General features: G+C 47.2%; 1 protein-coding gene across 2 annotated transcripts; it reads left to right on the plus strand.

Annotated features, from left to right (window-relative positions):
* Window positions 1-317: 317 nt before the first annotated feature.
* Window positions 318-16,724, plus strand: LOC125023161 (guanine nucleotide-binding protein G(q) subunit alpha-like). 2 transcript variants are annotated; one of them, XM_047610221.1, is made up of 4 exons: window positions 318-1,570; window positions 11,282-11,466; window positions 12,768-12,922; window positions 14,257-15,223. In XM_047610221.1, exons 1-4 carry the CDS (start codon window positions 1,435-1,437, stop codon window positions 14,429-14,431), a joined length of 651 nt encoding a protein of 216 aa, XP_047466177.1. In that variant the 5' UTR covers window positions 318-1,434; the 3' UTR covers window positions 14,432-15,223. The 2 variants fall into 2 exon arrangements, with proteins under 2 accessions (XP_047466177.1, XP_047466178.1); XM_047610222.1 differs by lacking the exon at window positions 14,257-15,223 and adding an exon at window positions 15,236-16,724 and having other exon boundaries at window positions 326-1,570.
* The last annotated feature ends 7 nt before the right edge of the window (window positions 16,725-16,731 follow it).

Raw genomic sequence — 16,731 nt, forward strand, 5'->3', positions numbered from 1 at the left:
TATATAGCACATTTAAAACAACAGCAGTCGACCAAAGTGCTAGAGAGTGCTAGATAGACAGATGAATAAGTCAATAATAATAAGAATTAGTTAATGCAGCAACCGCAGTAATAGTTTGATGAAACATCAATAATAAATGGCCTAATAAGATAAATATAAAGAAAAAAAATCACAAAATGTGATCACAAAACGCAGGACAAAAGTTACCAACAAATAAAAATACTTTTTATTTACGAAGGCCAAAAAATATAACAAGATATATATAAATATAACAATTACAAAAATGTAACAAGGTCAAAAATATAATCAGATTAAAGTACAGCAATATAAAAAAATAAGATAATTAATAATGATAATAAATGTAGTGTTTTGGTGTTTGCGCAACCGCTAACGAGAGTTGCGCACTGAACCCAAATTAAGAAAAACTGAAACTTAAGTATCGACTCCATCGCGCAAGTATCGGCACGGTACCGATACCCGTGTGGTATCGATACTACCGATACTTCAGCTCGATCCGCCCACCACCACTGGTGTGTGCCCACCTTGTTCCAGCGACGAGCGACCCGAGAGCCATCTGCTTGAAGTTGAATATATTTCAGGCTGAAGCCGCCGGTCCGGCCCGCATCTTCCCTCCCCTTCGCATTTCGGGGGTCGCTGTCGTAGCGTTGATAGTTCACGGTATTATAATAATGAGCCAGGATGTGATGGGGGCGCCGCGCTGTTATCGTTAGCTAGGCGGAGAAATTCCTTCAACCAGGCGGCCTGCTGATTCAATCACTGCGGGTTGACACAGCTTTAACCCACGGTAGCTAATGCAGCTAGCTGCGGCGTGGATAGTGCAATAATCTCTCACTACCAAGGACTATTACTTTTAGCATAAACTACCTAGCAACGGTTGCTGCTACGGACTCGGATGTCGCGACGCTGCAGTTTTACGCCACTTTTGTCGGATTGAATTGGACAAAAAAAAAAAAAAAAAAAAGATAGAATTGCACCTCCAAGTGAAACAAGGGGTTAAAATCCAGTGGCTAATCTGTCGTAGTAATTTTTTTTTTTAACATTAGCAGTATTAAGAGAGAGGCAGAGCATCTTCGGGGAGGCCCCGCCGTCTCCTCCCGGCTCCCTCCCCCCTCTTTCCGAGTCTCCCGTGATTTGCCGAGAACACCCGGGCGAAGTCGCAGTTGCTCTCGGCTGGGGGGACAACTTGACAGCGAGGCCCCTGGCTAGTCTCCCCTCCCCCCCTTTTCCCAGTCCCGTCCATCCATCCATCCATACAAACATCCATCCAGCCATCCGTCCGTCCACCCCGCCCGACGAACCACCTCCTCGCCCGAGATCGAAGCGAGGAAACGGGGGACTTCGGGACGCGCTGAGACCGTCGGGGGAAGTGTTTGCCAGGTCCCGTCTGAACCGGGCTTGCCACAAGCAGAGGGGATGACTCTGGAGTCCATGATGGCTTGCTGCCTGAGCGAAGAGGCGAAGGAGTCGAAACGAATCAATGCAGAAATCGACAAACAACTCCGCCGAGACAAGCGGGACTCCAGGAGGGAGCTGAAATTGCTACTCCTCGGTACGTGCAAATTCCCAAACACCCTGTCATTGTTTTGTGTCGTCAAATGGAAAGCGGAGCTATTCGGGCCTTCTGTGGCGGTGCTAGCGAATATGCTGCTAGTGGAGGTTGCTAGCTGGAAGGCTGGTTTTGGTTTTTGGTAAAGGCATGATTTTTTTCCTAAATGCGTGTTGACTTACGGACGAGCTATCCGTTTGAGGCGAGATGCATTATCCGCAAGAACTGGCGAATCAGAGATACGTTCTCCTTTTTTTTATTTTTTATTTTTTTATTAGTATTATTATTAATATTTGCGACTGCATGCACTGGCATTAGTGAGCAAACAGCAGTTCATTTGACAACGAAGTTGTCAGCGTTTACAAAAGGCGACCACATGCTAGTCAGTGGGCCAGTTTGACATTATTGACTAGTAGCCCTTTAAGCTAATTTTTCATAACTGCCCTATTAGTTTTTGTTAGCCGGTGCAGGCTCCAAGGTAATGATGGTTTTTAGCTTTGGATTGCTCTACAGTGTTGCTTTCCCCCCCCCCATAGGTTGCATAACATCAGCACAACTGGAGGAGCGTTCAGGTGGCTCCGTCCGGGACTTGCGTCCATTCATTTCTGTCAGTTGTTAGGGTGCAGCAAGTGTCACGGATCTACCCTTCCACCAGAGGACGAGCATGCTGAGGGATTTTGCCCCCTCATCTTGGAGTCTAGCTGAGTGGGTTAGCTATTTTTATAGCTGGTGTGTGGGCAGGTGGGAGCTGCTGTTGAATAAGTTGCTCTGTGCTGCATTGATTCATGGTTCTGTGGACACAGAAAGGAACAGTAGGCCGCACGTTATCACAAATGTACTGACGTTGCCTTCAGGAAAACATGTATTTTTTTTGTTTTGTTTTTGTCTCCTAACAGGCTTGTGTATGATGTTTGTCACCAATGTATAGTGAGAAAGCTACTTTGGGGAGGGAAAAGAATAAATAAATAAATAAATAAATAAATTAGGAGCCGTCCATTTTTAGGACAATTAGAATTATCTAGGTTGCATCCTTAGTTTCAAAACGTTTGCTCCCATTTCTCAGCCACCAAAAGCGGCCCTGGTTATTTGACATGTGTGTCTCCTTTTATTTCCCTGCTGAATACCTCCGCGCGGTAAAGTAGGCCACACTAGAGCCATACCATTGATGGGACGTACTCTGTTCTGTGTCATGCAGTTTAATCCCTCACTTCTGCCAAGGTGAGCAGGTGAGAAGATTTGTTTTTGTGCTGCAGTTTAAAAAAAAAAAAAAAAAAAAGAATAAAAAAAAAAATGGTTCCCTTACGTGCATTACTTACGCCACATCATCGGGCTTGTGTGTGTGTTCTTTTTTTTTTTTCTCCATGCGTTTGCCTTGTGTTTTTAGTTTCTCTTTTACTGTCTGTGATATAACCCCGGTGTGTGACAGCAGGCGTGTATCAGAGTGTCAGTGTGAAAGACGGAAAGCGAGCGAGAGCTGCAATCAGTCATGCCGCAAGTGGACCTTCCTGTGTGAGTCAAGGCTGTCGGTGGACGCCTGGATAAGGACGTGTAAGGCAGGATTAGCACAGGTCTTAATAGGCTTGGTTAAACACATCTGCTGCTCAGACTTTGAGATGTCACTGACTCCTATTATCCGCCGGCATTATTCTCCGGGCCCTCCGTGAGCTGCCTGCCTCTACAACTCTCACTGGAGGGAGAAGACAATCTGAACATTTAAGCACCATGTTCCAAAATGGCTGCATTTTATATAGCACTTCACAGTTAACCCATTCTTGCACGCTGCAGCGGACTCTGCGAGGAACTTGGGAACTATTTAGGTTTTGGTGTCATGCCCAAGGAGATGTTGACGTTAGGGAGACCACCGAGCCCGTGGTTAGCCGCGGGCCTGCTGTGCCGAGCCTTCGCGACGTTCAGGCGCATTTTACTGTACAGGAGAAAATGGATATTTAGCTCCATCTCAATTAAACGTAGCGGGAGTCGGTCTGTCACCGGTAGCCTTGAACCTCGTCGTACTCCTCATCTCCTCTCGGTCTGGTCAAGTATTGTGGTGTTTATCAAGCAAAACATAAAATGCGGTTCTCTTATTCAGCTTCCCCCGTTGTTGTTTGTAGCTTTATAATATTTTATTTATAACAGAGAAGAGGAGAAAGAGGAGAAATTTTTTTTTTTTTTTTTTGATTTTGGAACCAGAGATAGTTAAGCTTTTTTTGAAAAATAATCTCAAATTGATTAATCTGCTTATTGCTCCTGGTCTTAATTAATTCAACACTTGCTACAGCTATTTGTTGCATTCCCCTAATCTCTCACTAATTCAAGTCCAGCCTTGTAAACTGTCCCTCTCCCTTCCTGGCAGGGTTCAGTCTATGGCCAGGGTGCGTGCCAAAATAGCCATGCCTTGACAAAACCATTATGAGGTTTGGTTACATTTTATAACAGCCCCAGGCTCACAGTTTTCCGCCCTAAGAATACGGCGAAGGTGAACGTTTAGCTATGCAGATAAATGTTTTAAAAATGTTAAGCTTAGCTACTTGTTCAGAAAATAACAGCTCTGCCAGGGCTGCAGCCGTGCCCGAAGTCTGGCTGCATGTCGCCGAGCGCCATATCGGGGCGTACTGACGGCTTCCTGCTCCACACGCCAGCGGTTTGCCTCTACTTGGTCAAAACACAGTGGGCCGCCAGCCGTGGCCTTTGCTGCATCGGGTAAATGAACTGCAGGAGCGAACGGGCGGTCAGTAAAACGAGACGTCGGGGCAGGCGCTCGGGGGCCGACGCAGACTTCGAGTTCCCCCGCGCAGCTGTCGGCGCACCCGTCGGCGAGAAAACACGGGGTTCATGAGAAAAAACCTCACATTAACGACCTGGGGAAGGCATTTCTGGTCGTCAGCGAACGCGTCAAGCAAAGTGTATTAAAGGGCCGTTACGCCGGACGTCGGTTTGATGCACGGCCGTTCGCCACGTCCTCCCTGATTGAACTGTTCTTGCTGATCCTCCCCGTGCTTCTTGTCACCAGGTTAAGACATCCTTTAGTGGAACCGTCTGATTGAACTAGGAAGGAGATCAAGGGTTAGGCTCAGATGTTTATTGCTGACCTTACTTCTCCCGCCAGGCCGTCTTATTTTGATCATATATGGCAATAGGGATGTTCTAGCTGTACTCCTCGGTGGATGTGTGTGTCGGTGTGAGAGTACGGCGCTTTGTGATGCCAGTTATTCCTGTAAAGCCTCCTTATCATAGTCAGATCTGAGCCTTTTAAATATGGGAATAACCGCGTATAGAGTACTATGTGTCTTTCTTAGAGCTTTAAAATATGTCGATATGAAGATCCTTTTAAATTTGGTTTCTGAGGACTCATTAAGAGGCCGCGTGAGTCATTTTGTGATTAAATATACATGTTGGTTCTCTTGTTCTTTGACATGGCAGTGAAATGAATCTGTCGTCGCCGGGGAAAGTGCTTAAATTCATCCACATGAAAAGACACAAAGGTTAAAGAGAGGAGGAAGGCCGTGCAACAATGTGCCCCGGCCAGATTTAAGTCACCATCTTTGGCGCAAAGCTTGCTAGGGCTGCGTACGTGAAGCGTATTTTAGTCATTTAATAAAATATTTGAAAGTTTGCAGATGAAAGGATGTGGGTTTTGGCCACCAACTCTGACATCGCTTCAAAGATGAATCGTCCAAACGTGTGCTGTTTTCCTTCGCTTGCACGATTTTTTAATTTATTATTTATTTTTTTTAAATGGCCCTTTTTTAAATTCTGCCAGTTCGCCTATTTCTTCCGTTTGTTTAGAAATGTTGTACGGACGTGCCCTTGAAGCTGGATTGCGCCGGGTTTGTTTAATTTTGTGTCTTTCTCTCTCTGCAAATCGACAAGAGGCTCCTCAAGATCCCCCCACTTGAAACGTCTCGATGTCGAAGGAAGTCACGGTTTTGTCCTCCGTCTCGGGACCGTAGGTGGTGGCTCCACGCGGACGCGGCGAAGGCTCGGGCCTCCCCTCGAACCGGCCTCGCCCTCGCTCTCCGTGTGACACGGTGTCTTTTACACATTTTGCTCATTTTCCTCGCGAGCGCGCGGGAGAACGACGTGCGCACGTGTTCTTGAAAGGGGTCATCGCGGGTCCTCCGGAGACGTTGAGGGTGAACGTGGCTGGATGGTGGCTGGCCCACATACCGCCGCTACCCCCCCTCCCGGTCCCCAGACGGGACGGGGGGGGGGGGGGGGGGGGGGGGGCACTTAGCCTGCCTCTCCGCTCGCTGCCAGTATCTTCTCCGTGGTGACAGGGTGGCGTGTTCATTCCTGTTTACTCCCACCAGCTGCCATGTACAGTAAAGCCCTCGCCACTTCTCTCTTATCGCGCCGTTAAATTTCCACTTCTGTCGCTTCGTTTTTCTGTCAGATACGGAAAGCCAGGCCGTGCTTACACGAGGTAATTTTTTAGAAATGCCTTCTCAAGTGGATGCGTTACACGAACGTGGCGGCGGTTATCCGCAGTGTACGTTTTCTGCCCTTGTGTGGACACGGGGATGTTATCGCTCCGAAATCTCCACGGTGAGATTCCCCAAAATAAGTGCTACGGCTTAAGAAATAATGTCAACACAGAGGATTTGGCCGTTTCTGGCTCGAGCAGCTGAGCCCCGGTATGCGCGCTGCAGACTAAAATACTGCTGCTAGCTCGGAATCTTTTGTGAAGCGGGTCCTTTTTTTTTTTTCGCTCACCCACTCCCACTCAGCCGGAGGAGAGCGACGCTCGGCGCGCTCTCGCCGGCGAGCGGACGAGGCCGTCCTGAGGTGGTCAAACGGGGGGGGGGGGGGGGGGGGGGGGGGGACGTGCGAGTTTTGCGAGCGTGTGCGTTGTGCGCGGCGCGCGCTGTAGCACGTATGTTCGATTTACAGCCCTGACGCCCACGCGCAGGGAGCGCTCGGCAGAGGAAGAGGCACAAAGCGGTAGCAGCGTTGTGTGATTGCAAGGAACGCGGTGGATGCTGCCACCGAGCAGCAGCAGCAGCAGCAGCAGCAGGAGAGGGAAAATGGCTTTGCTGTGTCTGTATGAAACATACAGTGCGCGTAACAATATTAAAAAAGGAAGAAAATGGGCCATTGCTGCGGAGGTAACATCCGCGCCTTGAGGTTGACCACAGGATGTGCGTCCACAGTTGGTTAGGCAGGTGGTGTGTCGAGTAGCTTCAGGCTGCCTTGGCTCTTTCCTCTGTGCGCCTAAACGAGGCCAGTCTGCAGGACGAGTTCAGTGAACGCTTCAGTTTCAAATCTATCCAAAAATACAAACACCTGCATGATGCCATTTTTAAGGTTTTGATGGCTTTAACCTCTATTGTGTTTATGCAAATATTCCCCCCCCACACACACACACACACACACACACACACACACACACACACCCTCTGCTGAGATTGAATCGTCATGCACAGCCTGGAAAGAGCAGTTCATAAACCCAGAAAAGTAAACACTGTGTGGACCAGTGCACCATTATATTGGAGTGCATTTGCATGCAGGTTTGCCGTGATGCTGATAATCTTTTTTTTTTTTTTTTCCCCTCCCCTCCATGGAAAGCAACGAGAGGGAAGCCGGCTTTTAGCAGAGTGCACGAGGCCTCCGTCGCCTGCTTTTGAAGCAGAATCGAAGAATTACAGGATATGAGCGGGGCCGTGTAAACAGCTCAGTCCCTTCACACACACACGCACACACACACACACACACACACGCACGCACACACACAGGGCCATAACCACGCACGCTGATAGTGGCAACCTGTGATTGACCAAAAGTGCTGCACCTAGACGCGAGCGCGTCGAGCCCGTCAGGTGTTGTGTCACAGGCTGACATCAGTCGCGTTATGTAAAGGCTTATGAAAGCTGGCCGGGCGGCGGAGGATACAGGTGAAGCGTCGGCTCCTGCGCGCGATGGATGGCTGCGGTCTCTGCGCGGCTATTTTCATCTCGCCCGGCTCTTCTTAATTTGGGAACGCGGGGCAAGTTTTAATTTTTATGCTCATTGTCATCATCGGGTTACCCTCGACTGAAAGCGCTAGCGCCGTTCCAAGACACACACACACACACACGGGCTCCACAAAAGACTGGTGCTGGCTGGTGTGTGGGCTGCGTAGTGTACCTTACGCTGTTGCATTGGGACGCAATCTCAGCCCTACCTCTTTCTCTCTCTCTCTCTCTCGTAGCTACTTAGAACAGAAAGCGTTATCAAACCGAAGTGGTGTGCGCGCTATTAAAAGGTGACCTCGTTTTTCTAGGTCATCACCAAAAAAGAATGGATGGATTCTAGTTATGAATATCCAAAATTCTTGACAGAGAGGGACGAGAATGGAGAGGCATATTTCTAGCCGAAGGGAACTTAGGAGGGGTTGCGAAGGAGGGGAGGAGGGTGAGGAGGGGAAGGAGCGCGGGGGGTGGAGGGGGGAGTTGGTGAGGTTGTGGCTGACGCTGGTACAATCTGGGGAGGAAGGAGGGAAGACAGAGGCCCGTAGTGTGCTTTCTGGTGAAAGAGGGACACGATAGTTAAGAGAACACGGCGGAGGGAGATCTTGTGACGGGGTCACGAGAAATAAATCAGACATTAAGCTGAAGAGTGATCTCCTCGCGTCTCGCTCGCTGAAGGAGGCTGCAGTCGCTAGCGCGGCGGCGGCCCAACACAAAGAGCGCACACTCCCCGTTTGACTCCTTTTGTTTGCCGGGTTTTTTTATTGGGCTGACCTTGCATGTAGCAGTCGCCTGAAATCCTCGATTCATTCAAGAGAAACGGCGAAAAAACAAATAAAATAAAATTAATTGGCAAAATTTCATATTTTGTGAATATGAGCCTCTCGTGGACAATGGAAACAACAAAAATGTGAGATTTTACAGCCCTTAAGTGTTCGATACCCCCACACTACTGACCAAAGACCAGCTGCCCCCCCAAATTCTCAGCGGAGCCGAGGCCCTTCTTCTCTGTGGTACACCAAAAGATGAAGAGCACAGAGCAAGCCTGAGGGGCTCGCAGTTATATTTACTGTCTGCTACGAAAGAGAGGAGAGAGGGAAGGGGCGGATGGGAGGGGGTTTAAAAAAAGAAGACGACGACGAAGAAGGAGAAGAAGAAGAGAAAAAAACACAGGAACGAAAAAGAGAGGGAGAGAGAGAGAGACGGAGGGAGAGACAGAGGAGGGGTTGCTATGGTAACGGAAATATGGCTGCTCTTCAAAAACCTTGAATGTAGGTGGTGGTGAGATGAGTGTGTGTGTGTGTGCGCGCGATTTTTTTTTTTTTTTTTTTTCCCACCTCGTCTTTCCCTTTCAGTTTTGCAGATATTATAGATGCGCTGGATCCTTTTGATATCGCCCAGGACTGAAATGCCATCAGCGTATTTTATTTATTTATTTTTTTATTTTTTTGGTTCGTGGCCTGAGGGTGGTGTTTCTAGGCAGTATGTGCGCTAGTGTGAAATGTAGGTTAGGCCTTTTCTTTCGTTTTTTTTTCTTCTTTTTTTTTTTTTTAGCAGCCGTAGAAACTATTGTTTCACCAAATGCAGACGTTGTGACTCGGAATAAAACGTTTTAAACGCCCGTGCCTATAATCGGGTCTTTTCCCGGGCTCCTTACCATATGTGTAAATCCAGAAACCCGACACCACTTGAAGCACTGCAGTGATCTTACGTCCAGATATGGACTCTGGAGGGCAGAGGAGGATCACTGGAGGAATGCAGCCGTTTGCTGTCACCTTTTGACAGAGGCAGTCCAGTGTTAGATTCTGAATATAGGGCAAGTTGTCTTAATCATTTAACTAGCTCATAACCCCCCCTCCAAGCCCCAACCCATCCCTCTTCTTCTTCCTAGAAATATTTTTGCTCCCTTTCCAAACTGTGGGGCAACTTCCTGACGCTGGACAAAGACGCTTTTGACATATTTCAAGCCGTAACCAGTTTAGTTAATTAGCTTGGAATTTTCAGAGGAAGCGTTTCATATCGTATAAAACTGACTCTGATGAGTCCGTTACATCAACGATGAATGTTTTTTTATTTATTTTTTTACCAGTATTTGCTGATTTGTCTTTTATCTGAAGTTTTATTAGATCTCTTAAATTAAAAGCGTTGATACTTTTGGCCGTTTATTTTTTTTTATTTTCACCCATTCATCGAGCATTTATCTCGGGTTGCAGATCTGGCTCGTACTCGTGAACTTGGCACAAACGTGTGGTCTGGTTTCAAACTGACATGTCTTCTAATTGGACCGTACTGGGAGTAGCACCTAATTGGACCGGCTAAAATGCGTAAAACCCCTTCTGCAGCAGTGTATGTAATGTAATTTTAAGACCAAAAACAAACAAAAAAAAAAAAAAGAGCAAAAACTAATGTTGGCTTTGCACTAGATCCAAACTTCGCGAGAGGAAGTTAGGATTGTGGTTGTGATAAGTTTCTGCTCCATAAAGCAACGGGGTGAGCTCAGTGGGAGTTACCACGACGGATAAAAGTTTCAATGTGTGTGCGTTTGATAAGGATTTTATTTTATTCCACATCACCCGGAGTCGTAGATCAAAAACAGAGACGGCCTCGGCCTCGTGTTGCAAAGGGCCTGCGCCCATGAAACCGTTAATACCTGTGTCTGTAATTACGCCACTGAACTGCTAAGCTTTGTTGAGTTTCACACGATCTCGGGTGGAATTGCGCGACTTTTTCGTGGATCAAGATATACTTTCACTTAAACGACTGCAGCTCAGTAGATAGAGAAGACGAGCGAGTGGATGGTTTGTAAGAGGCTCAACAAGGGAGAACTTTATGGTCTGTGTCGCAACAACCTGTAGCTACATTTCTGGGGAAAACCATGACAACAAGAAACCAAAGTTGTGTCTAACACAGCGAAGTACAATAGCGCTGATGGTCCAAAAATAGTCGGCTTCTATCATAAAACACTAAGCCAGTAATTCTTTTCCCCACAAATCATTATGATGGCATGAGATAGAGTCACATTTCAGATCAGCGCGTGGTGATCCCTTTAAAAATAATTCCATCATTAGATAGATATTATGGCTTAAAGAGGCATGTGCTTACGGGAGTGTGTAACCAGCCGTAATAACCCAATCCGAATAAGAGCACCACATCAATCAGAACGATGTAAAGGCTTCCAGTGACGGGCCGGAGTGATTGAAAAGGTGTTCAGGTTCTCGTCCTGACCCACCCCTTTGCCTTTTTCTTCTTCTTCTCCTTGTATGGTCACTACTGACTTCAAAAAACAAAACAAAACCAAAAAAAAAAAAAGAACACAGGATGGCCACGGCCAAATGCCAGTCCTTTTTTATTCACTCAACGAGGAAGTCATAGAAAACTGGACCACCTGACTGGGTTTCACGTCTTTTCAATAGCAAATATTGACATTTTCATTCATCATTGTCAGTGTTTAAAGGTATAGTCTTTAATCTATTGATAAATTACTCCAACGGTTGGGGACTTGATACTGTACATTAATGATTTTCTTGACCTATATGTCCCTTCTCACCTTCTCTTGCATTTTCCAATATAATCACTGTCTTGTCATACGCCTTGTTATATTGCACTAAACCACCTACACTTAGTTTTTTTTTTTGAAAAGGATGAATCAAACTGAATATGTTCTCATGCATGTATGCGATGCTACTGGCCTAATCTGTGACTTCTTGCTCAGTTCGCGTCTTGTCACGTGACGACAGGCCTCACGTTGCTGCTGTGTTTTCTTCATCAGGTACGGGAGAAAGCGGCAAGAGCACCTTCATCAAGCAGATGAGGATCATCCACGGAGCGGGCTACTCGGACGAAGATAAGAGGGGCTTCATTCGGCTCGTTTACCAGAACATCTTCACGTCCATGCAGTCCATGATCCGGGCCACCGAGACCCTCAAGATCCCCTACAAATACGAGCAGAACCGGGTAAGAGCTGTGTGGATCGAAGACTTTTTTAAAATTTGTTTTGTATAAAAAATAATTTCTGCCTGAGAAGAAATGGGCTGTTTTTTAGTAGGAAATCCACCAGCGCCAATGTTCTGTTAATGCTGTCATAAGAAATATGTTTCAAGGAACGGAGCAATCGTTTCTAAAAGGGGAAAAAAAAAACACTTATACTTTTATTTTGAAGCCATCTACACATTGGTTCACATATAAATATTGTTACTGGCGTCGTAGTGTACTGTTGGTGCATTGACAAGGCTTTTGTACTGATCTTAGAATTTGGTCATCCTGGAAAGGACGACCTCAAGAATGATTTAAGTGCACGGAGAAAAGCAGCCGTCTTCAGTGCACACTTAACCGAGACATATACAACGTAACATATTGTGTAGATCACTCTTTTGGAGCCCTGACTAGTCGAGGCATGCACCCCTCCAGACGTCTGGGGGTGTCCTGTGGTAACTGCTACCGAGGCGTCAGCGGCAGGTCCTTCATCCTCCGGCAAGTTGCGAGGACGTGCCTCCGTGCATCTGTCTCGTTTGTCCAGCACATCCCACAGTTTGTTGGGATGTGTGGGAACTTGAACTCGTCATTTTGTCCTTCAGGAGACCGTTTTTGCTTTGTGGAAAAGAGGCCACATCCATCAGTAAATACTGTTTCCGTGGTTTACAGCAATACAGATCAGGTAGATGGTACGTGTCCACGTAAGTGACAGGAACCAAGGTTTCACAGCAGAACATTGTCCGAAGATTCACACTGTCACGATTTGGCCCCGGTAAAATCTCACATCCTTCCATTTTTCCTACTTCTAACACTTTTATAGGACTAAATGTTCGCTTACTGCCTAATATATCCAACCCGCTCACACGTGACATAATAACAAGACAATCAATGTTAATCTCTTCGCCTGTCGGTGGACATAATGTATTTGCTCTCGTTTCCTCGTTTGTCAACCCACTGTTGGGCTGAGTGTTTTACGTCTTACCTTGTGAAGCCGCTCGGCAGAGCAGAAGTGATGCATTTAGTTTGTCTAGCAGAAGAAAGGGATGCATTTAGTTTGTCTAGCAGAAGAAAGTGATGCATTTAGTTTGTCTAGCAGAAAGAAGGATCTTTGGAACAGGTGGGTGGGTACGATCGGGCCTCTTGGTCTCAAAATATTTACAGGGATCCCAAAACATCCGGTCGAAATCAAGGATCTTGATCCGACCGTTAACCTCCATCTTAAACCTTCTCTGGTACCCGTGTCACCCACTCTTCCTCTTCCCTTTGTGTGTGTGTGTTTCCAGTCTAATGCCATGCTCGTGAAGGAGGTGGACATCGAGAAGATCTCCGGCTTTGACCAGCCCTACATCGCAGCTATTAAATGCCTGTGGTCCGACCCGGGGATCCAGGAAGCCTACGACCGGCGCAGAGAGTACCAGCTCTCCGACTCCACTAAATAGTACGTCCTCCGCCCCCCGATGTGTGTTTGTGTCACCCTGTGTAGACGTGGTATGATGTTTGCCTAGGACTTCAGAATGGTATTTATGACCCTTCTATGACACAATCTGTGTGTGTGTGTGCGCTCACTTTTGTGACTGTGTCTACTGGTTTGGGAACTTCAGACAGTTTTTATAAATTTAAGATTTTTCTTCCTTAAAATCACACTCAACAGTGCTGCATCCTCGCAAGCTACTACAAGAGAAGAAAAGGCGTGATGGCTAACGATGAAATGGCCTCGGTTCCCAAATCTGTGTCTTGTTGCATGTTGCGCGCACTGTTAAGATCAAATAGAAATGTGTCCGTCTGTGTTTATAGGCCGCACATGCATGCAGGGTTGTAAATGCCGTGGGTGCGCCTGCGCTTTAACTGATGCCAAATTAACTTGTGTGTGTGTGTGTGTGCACACAGGTGAAATTCCAAGGGTCAGTTTATCAAATCAAAATCCCGCCCCCCCCCTCGCTTTGATTGTTTTTTTTATTTTTAGCAGGATAGCTTCAAAGGTAAGTTGAATGTATGGTTTTATTGGTTTATTTCCTGACCCTTGGATTTCCTGTGCAGCACAGGCCGAGTTGTCTCCGGTAATCGAGACAACATTTTTCAGAGCAATTAAGGTGTGTTTGGCTTTGGCTTTGTGCTTTTAATGACTTGTGTGGGCTTCGAGATGTGGGCAGGGCGGCACATTAGCCGTTTGCGCACACGTGGCACCGGCCGACGGATTTCACAATTGGACGATCGGGTGCGATAAGTCCACAACGCCACAGGTTTTATTAGACTTTTAATTGATGTTTGTTCCCCTCTAAGCTGGAACAATTTATTTGCGGTGCAGTGTGTCATCGGGGTCAGTAAGCGGCCGGACCAAGAGTTCACGCTGCCCCGGCCTACATGCTGCCACCTTTGTGAGATTTAATGAACTCTGAATAAGTAAAGTTCATTCTAATTATATTTCTGCTTTGACACAGATTCGCTAAACGCGACTGTATCCTATTAGGATTTAGATTAGAGTTCAACGATCTTATATTAAACATGGAAACGTGTGCATCAGTTATGTTTGCACACTGTTTTTAGCCAAACACACTGTTATATTTTAAACCCATGTAACTAGAATTTATAGCTAAAGGCAGTTGACTCGCTGTATAGTGCCCCCTGGTTGTGCTGTTGCTGTATTGCAGTTTGATTTTGCTAAATCTGCATGCCGGTGTGTTAGATGTGTAAGCTGTATGTATTTGTGTATGTTACATAATGAAATCATGTCTTCATTTGAGTGTCATCCACGCTGTTCATGTATATCTCCAGTTACCTTAGCGATTTAGACCGTGTGACTGCGGAGGGATATGTTCCCACCCAGCAGGATGTGCTGCGGGTCCGTGTTCCCACCACGGGTATAATAGAGTACCCGTTTGACCTGGAGAACGTCATCTTCAGGTACCCCCCCCTCGAGGCACCGGGACCGCAGCATCACCGTGGCTAGAGGACATAAACCACTGATGACTGTCACTACAGAAACACTAGCTCATCGGAGGGGCGAGATTTATTATAGTCACTTAAAATAAAAAGGCCGTGGCACGGAAGTCACGAACGTGCCCAAATTGGGAATCTGGACGGATCTAGCTTTTCTGTGGATGCAAATAAAACGATGCAGTGTTAATCTGACTGGATATCAGTGGTTTGTGTTTTAGATTTGGGCTGAGGCTCTGGCCCCAGGATAACACCCAAGGCCAGACGTGCTGCACTGAAGCGTAGTTGGGAGCAGCCGCAAAACGCCAGATAGAGAAGGACTGGACTTTGGCGTCTTCGATTCCGCGGGAATTTAGATAAATACGGAGTTTAAAATCTAAAACACGGCTCCTGCAGTCCTTGATGTCGAGCCTTGTCCAGTCCTCGTCTATCTGACACAACGGCTGAAGTCAACGTGCTGCTGTCACTGACGCCACCTCACTGTCTGCACCGTGATCCACCAATTACTGGACTACATCGCTAATTGTTTGAAACGACTAAAGCTACAGTAACATGTTAATGGCTAATCTGAAAAGTTTGATGGAAAGAGAGTGTTGGTGGAGCAGTGGCACTAACTAACACCCTTTTGTTTCTGTGATGTGGCCTCTTCTGCAAAATCTTCCTCAACAGGACTGATCCACACTTTCCTGGAATGGCAGGGGGTTGCGGTAATTGCTTGTCACGCTTTATATAACTGTTTTCCTGTCTTTTTCTCCCCCCCCTCTCTCCTCTCCCAACTCTTTATCTCTTCCCATTTCCTGACCGGTCTGCCTTGTAGTTATCTTTCGGATCTGGACCGTATTGCAGATCCCAACTATCTTCCCACTCAGCAGGATGTACTCAGGGTGCGCATCCCCACCACAGGAATCATAGAGTACCCCTTCGACTTGCAAAGCATCATTTTCAGGTAGAAAGACGCCCGTCGTGGCTGGGTCCCTCCATGTGTTGTCGTCATGAACTCATTCAGTGTATGTTCTCCCCCTCCTCCTTAATGAACAAAAATCACTCGACTTTTGATTCACGCATCTGACTTGTTTGTCTCTGTCCGATCCCTACGCTTCTTAACTCTTCCCTGCAATTGTAAATATTTCGAGTCATTCTCAAGTCTCTTCGCGGTCGTACGCTTACCTGCCGCCGCCGCCAACAATAATCGTACCACGAAACACAACCCCCCCCTAATGAACACAAAGTCCTACATTCTGGTGCCCGGTCTCTGTAAATGGGTCACCTCCTCTTCTCCTCCTCCTCTCCTCCCTGGCTGGCAGAAGAAACGAGGTCGTCCTCTCCGCGGTGGAGGAATGTTATTTTGGGCAGCAGGTCCTGCAGGGCCTATATTGGCCTTGGGTCTCTGTGGACCACAGTGGACTGGGCCACCACCAGGGGGCGGCATTGCGTCGAGGATTTTTAGCTGAGTTGGGCAACTTTCTCAGAGACCATGTTGCACCTGGGAGGGGGGGGGAAATTTTTTTTTTTTTTTTTTTTTTTTTAGGGCACATGTGCATCCAGATGTGCACACAAACAAGGGAAGCGAGAATTAAATGCCATCAGTGCCGTTCATGGGCCGCTCTTGACAGGAAAAGATTCCTGACTGGAATGGGATTAATGAAACAGTCGTCACGAACGGAGGCTTTAATGAAACTGGGACCTGAATTCTCAGATGAGTGAAGATTGACCTTGTCAAGGAGAAGCTCGGGGAACATGAAACCCATCTCGAAAGTCAGGATTGCGGTTTGTGAATGCCTTCTGCGATTGGCTGAAACCACACTATTTATCCCAGTTTGTTGGCGTCCCCCCCCCCCCCCCCCTCCTCCTCCTCCTCCTCCTCCTCCTCCTCCTCCATCCAGTTTTTCAACCCAGCCTCCCGTCCTCTGCCTGTCCTCTGGCCTTCATTTTAAACCCGTCCCGTTTCAATCGTCTCCTCCCGAGTGTGTTTCAAAGCTTCACAATGCTCCTCGCGCGATTCTTCACGGCGCGCTCAGGGGAAGACGGGCCGCGCGGTTGAGAAATGAGCGCCGCGCGATCCCCCCCTTTTTTTTTTCACCGTAACTCGTAAACTGGAGCACAGACTGATGTAGTGTCAGATGCAGCTCCATGTATGGCCATAAAGAGCGTAAAGATGAATGCCCCTCATTTTAGGCGTTAATATTAAGCATATGTTTCCGAGACCGCTGAAGGCGCAGCTTTGTAATCAGCTACATGGTTTGTTTGTGTGTGTTGGCACCGGGTCTCGGTTGTGTATTGAACCAGTAAGGAACAAAGGAAGCGGCTACGGGA

This window comes from Mugil cephalus, chromosome 17, assembly GCF_022458985.1.
Source record: "Mugil cephalus isolate CIBA_MC_2020 chromosome 17, CIBA_Mcephalus_1.1, whole genome shotgun sequence".
NCBI lineage: Eukaryota > Metazoa > Chordata > Actinopteri > Mugiliformes > Mugilidae > Mugil > Mugil cephalus.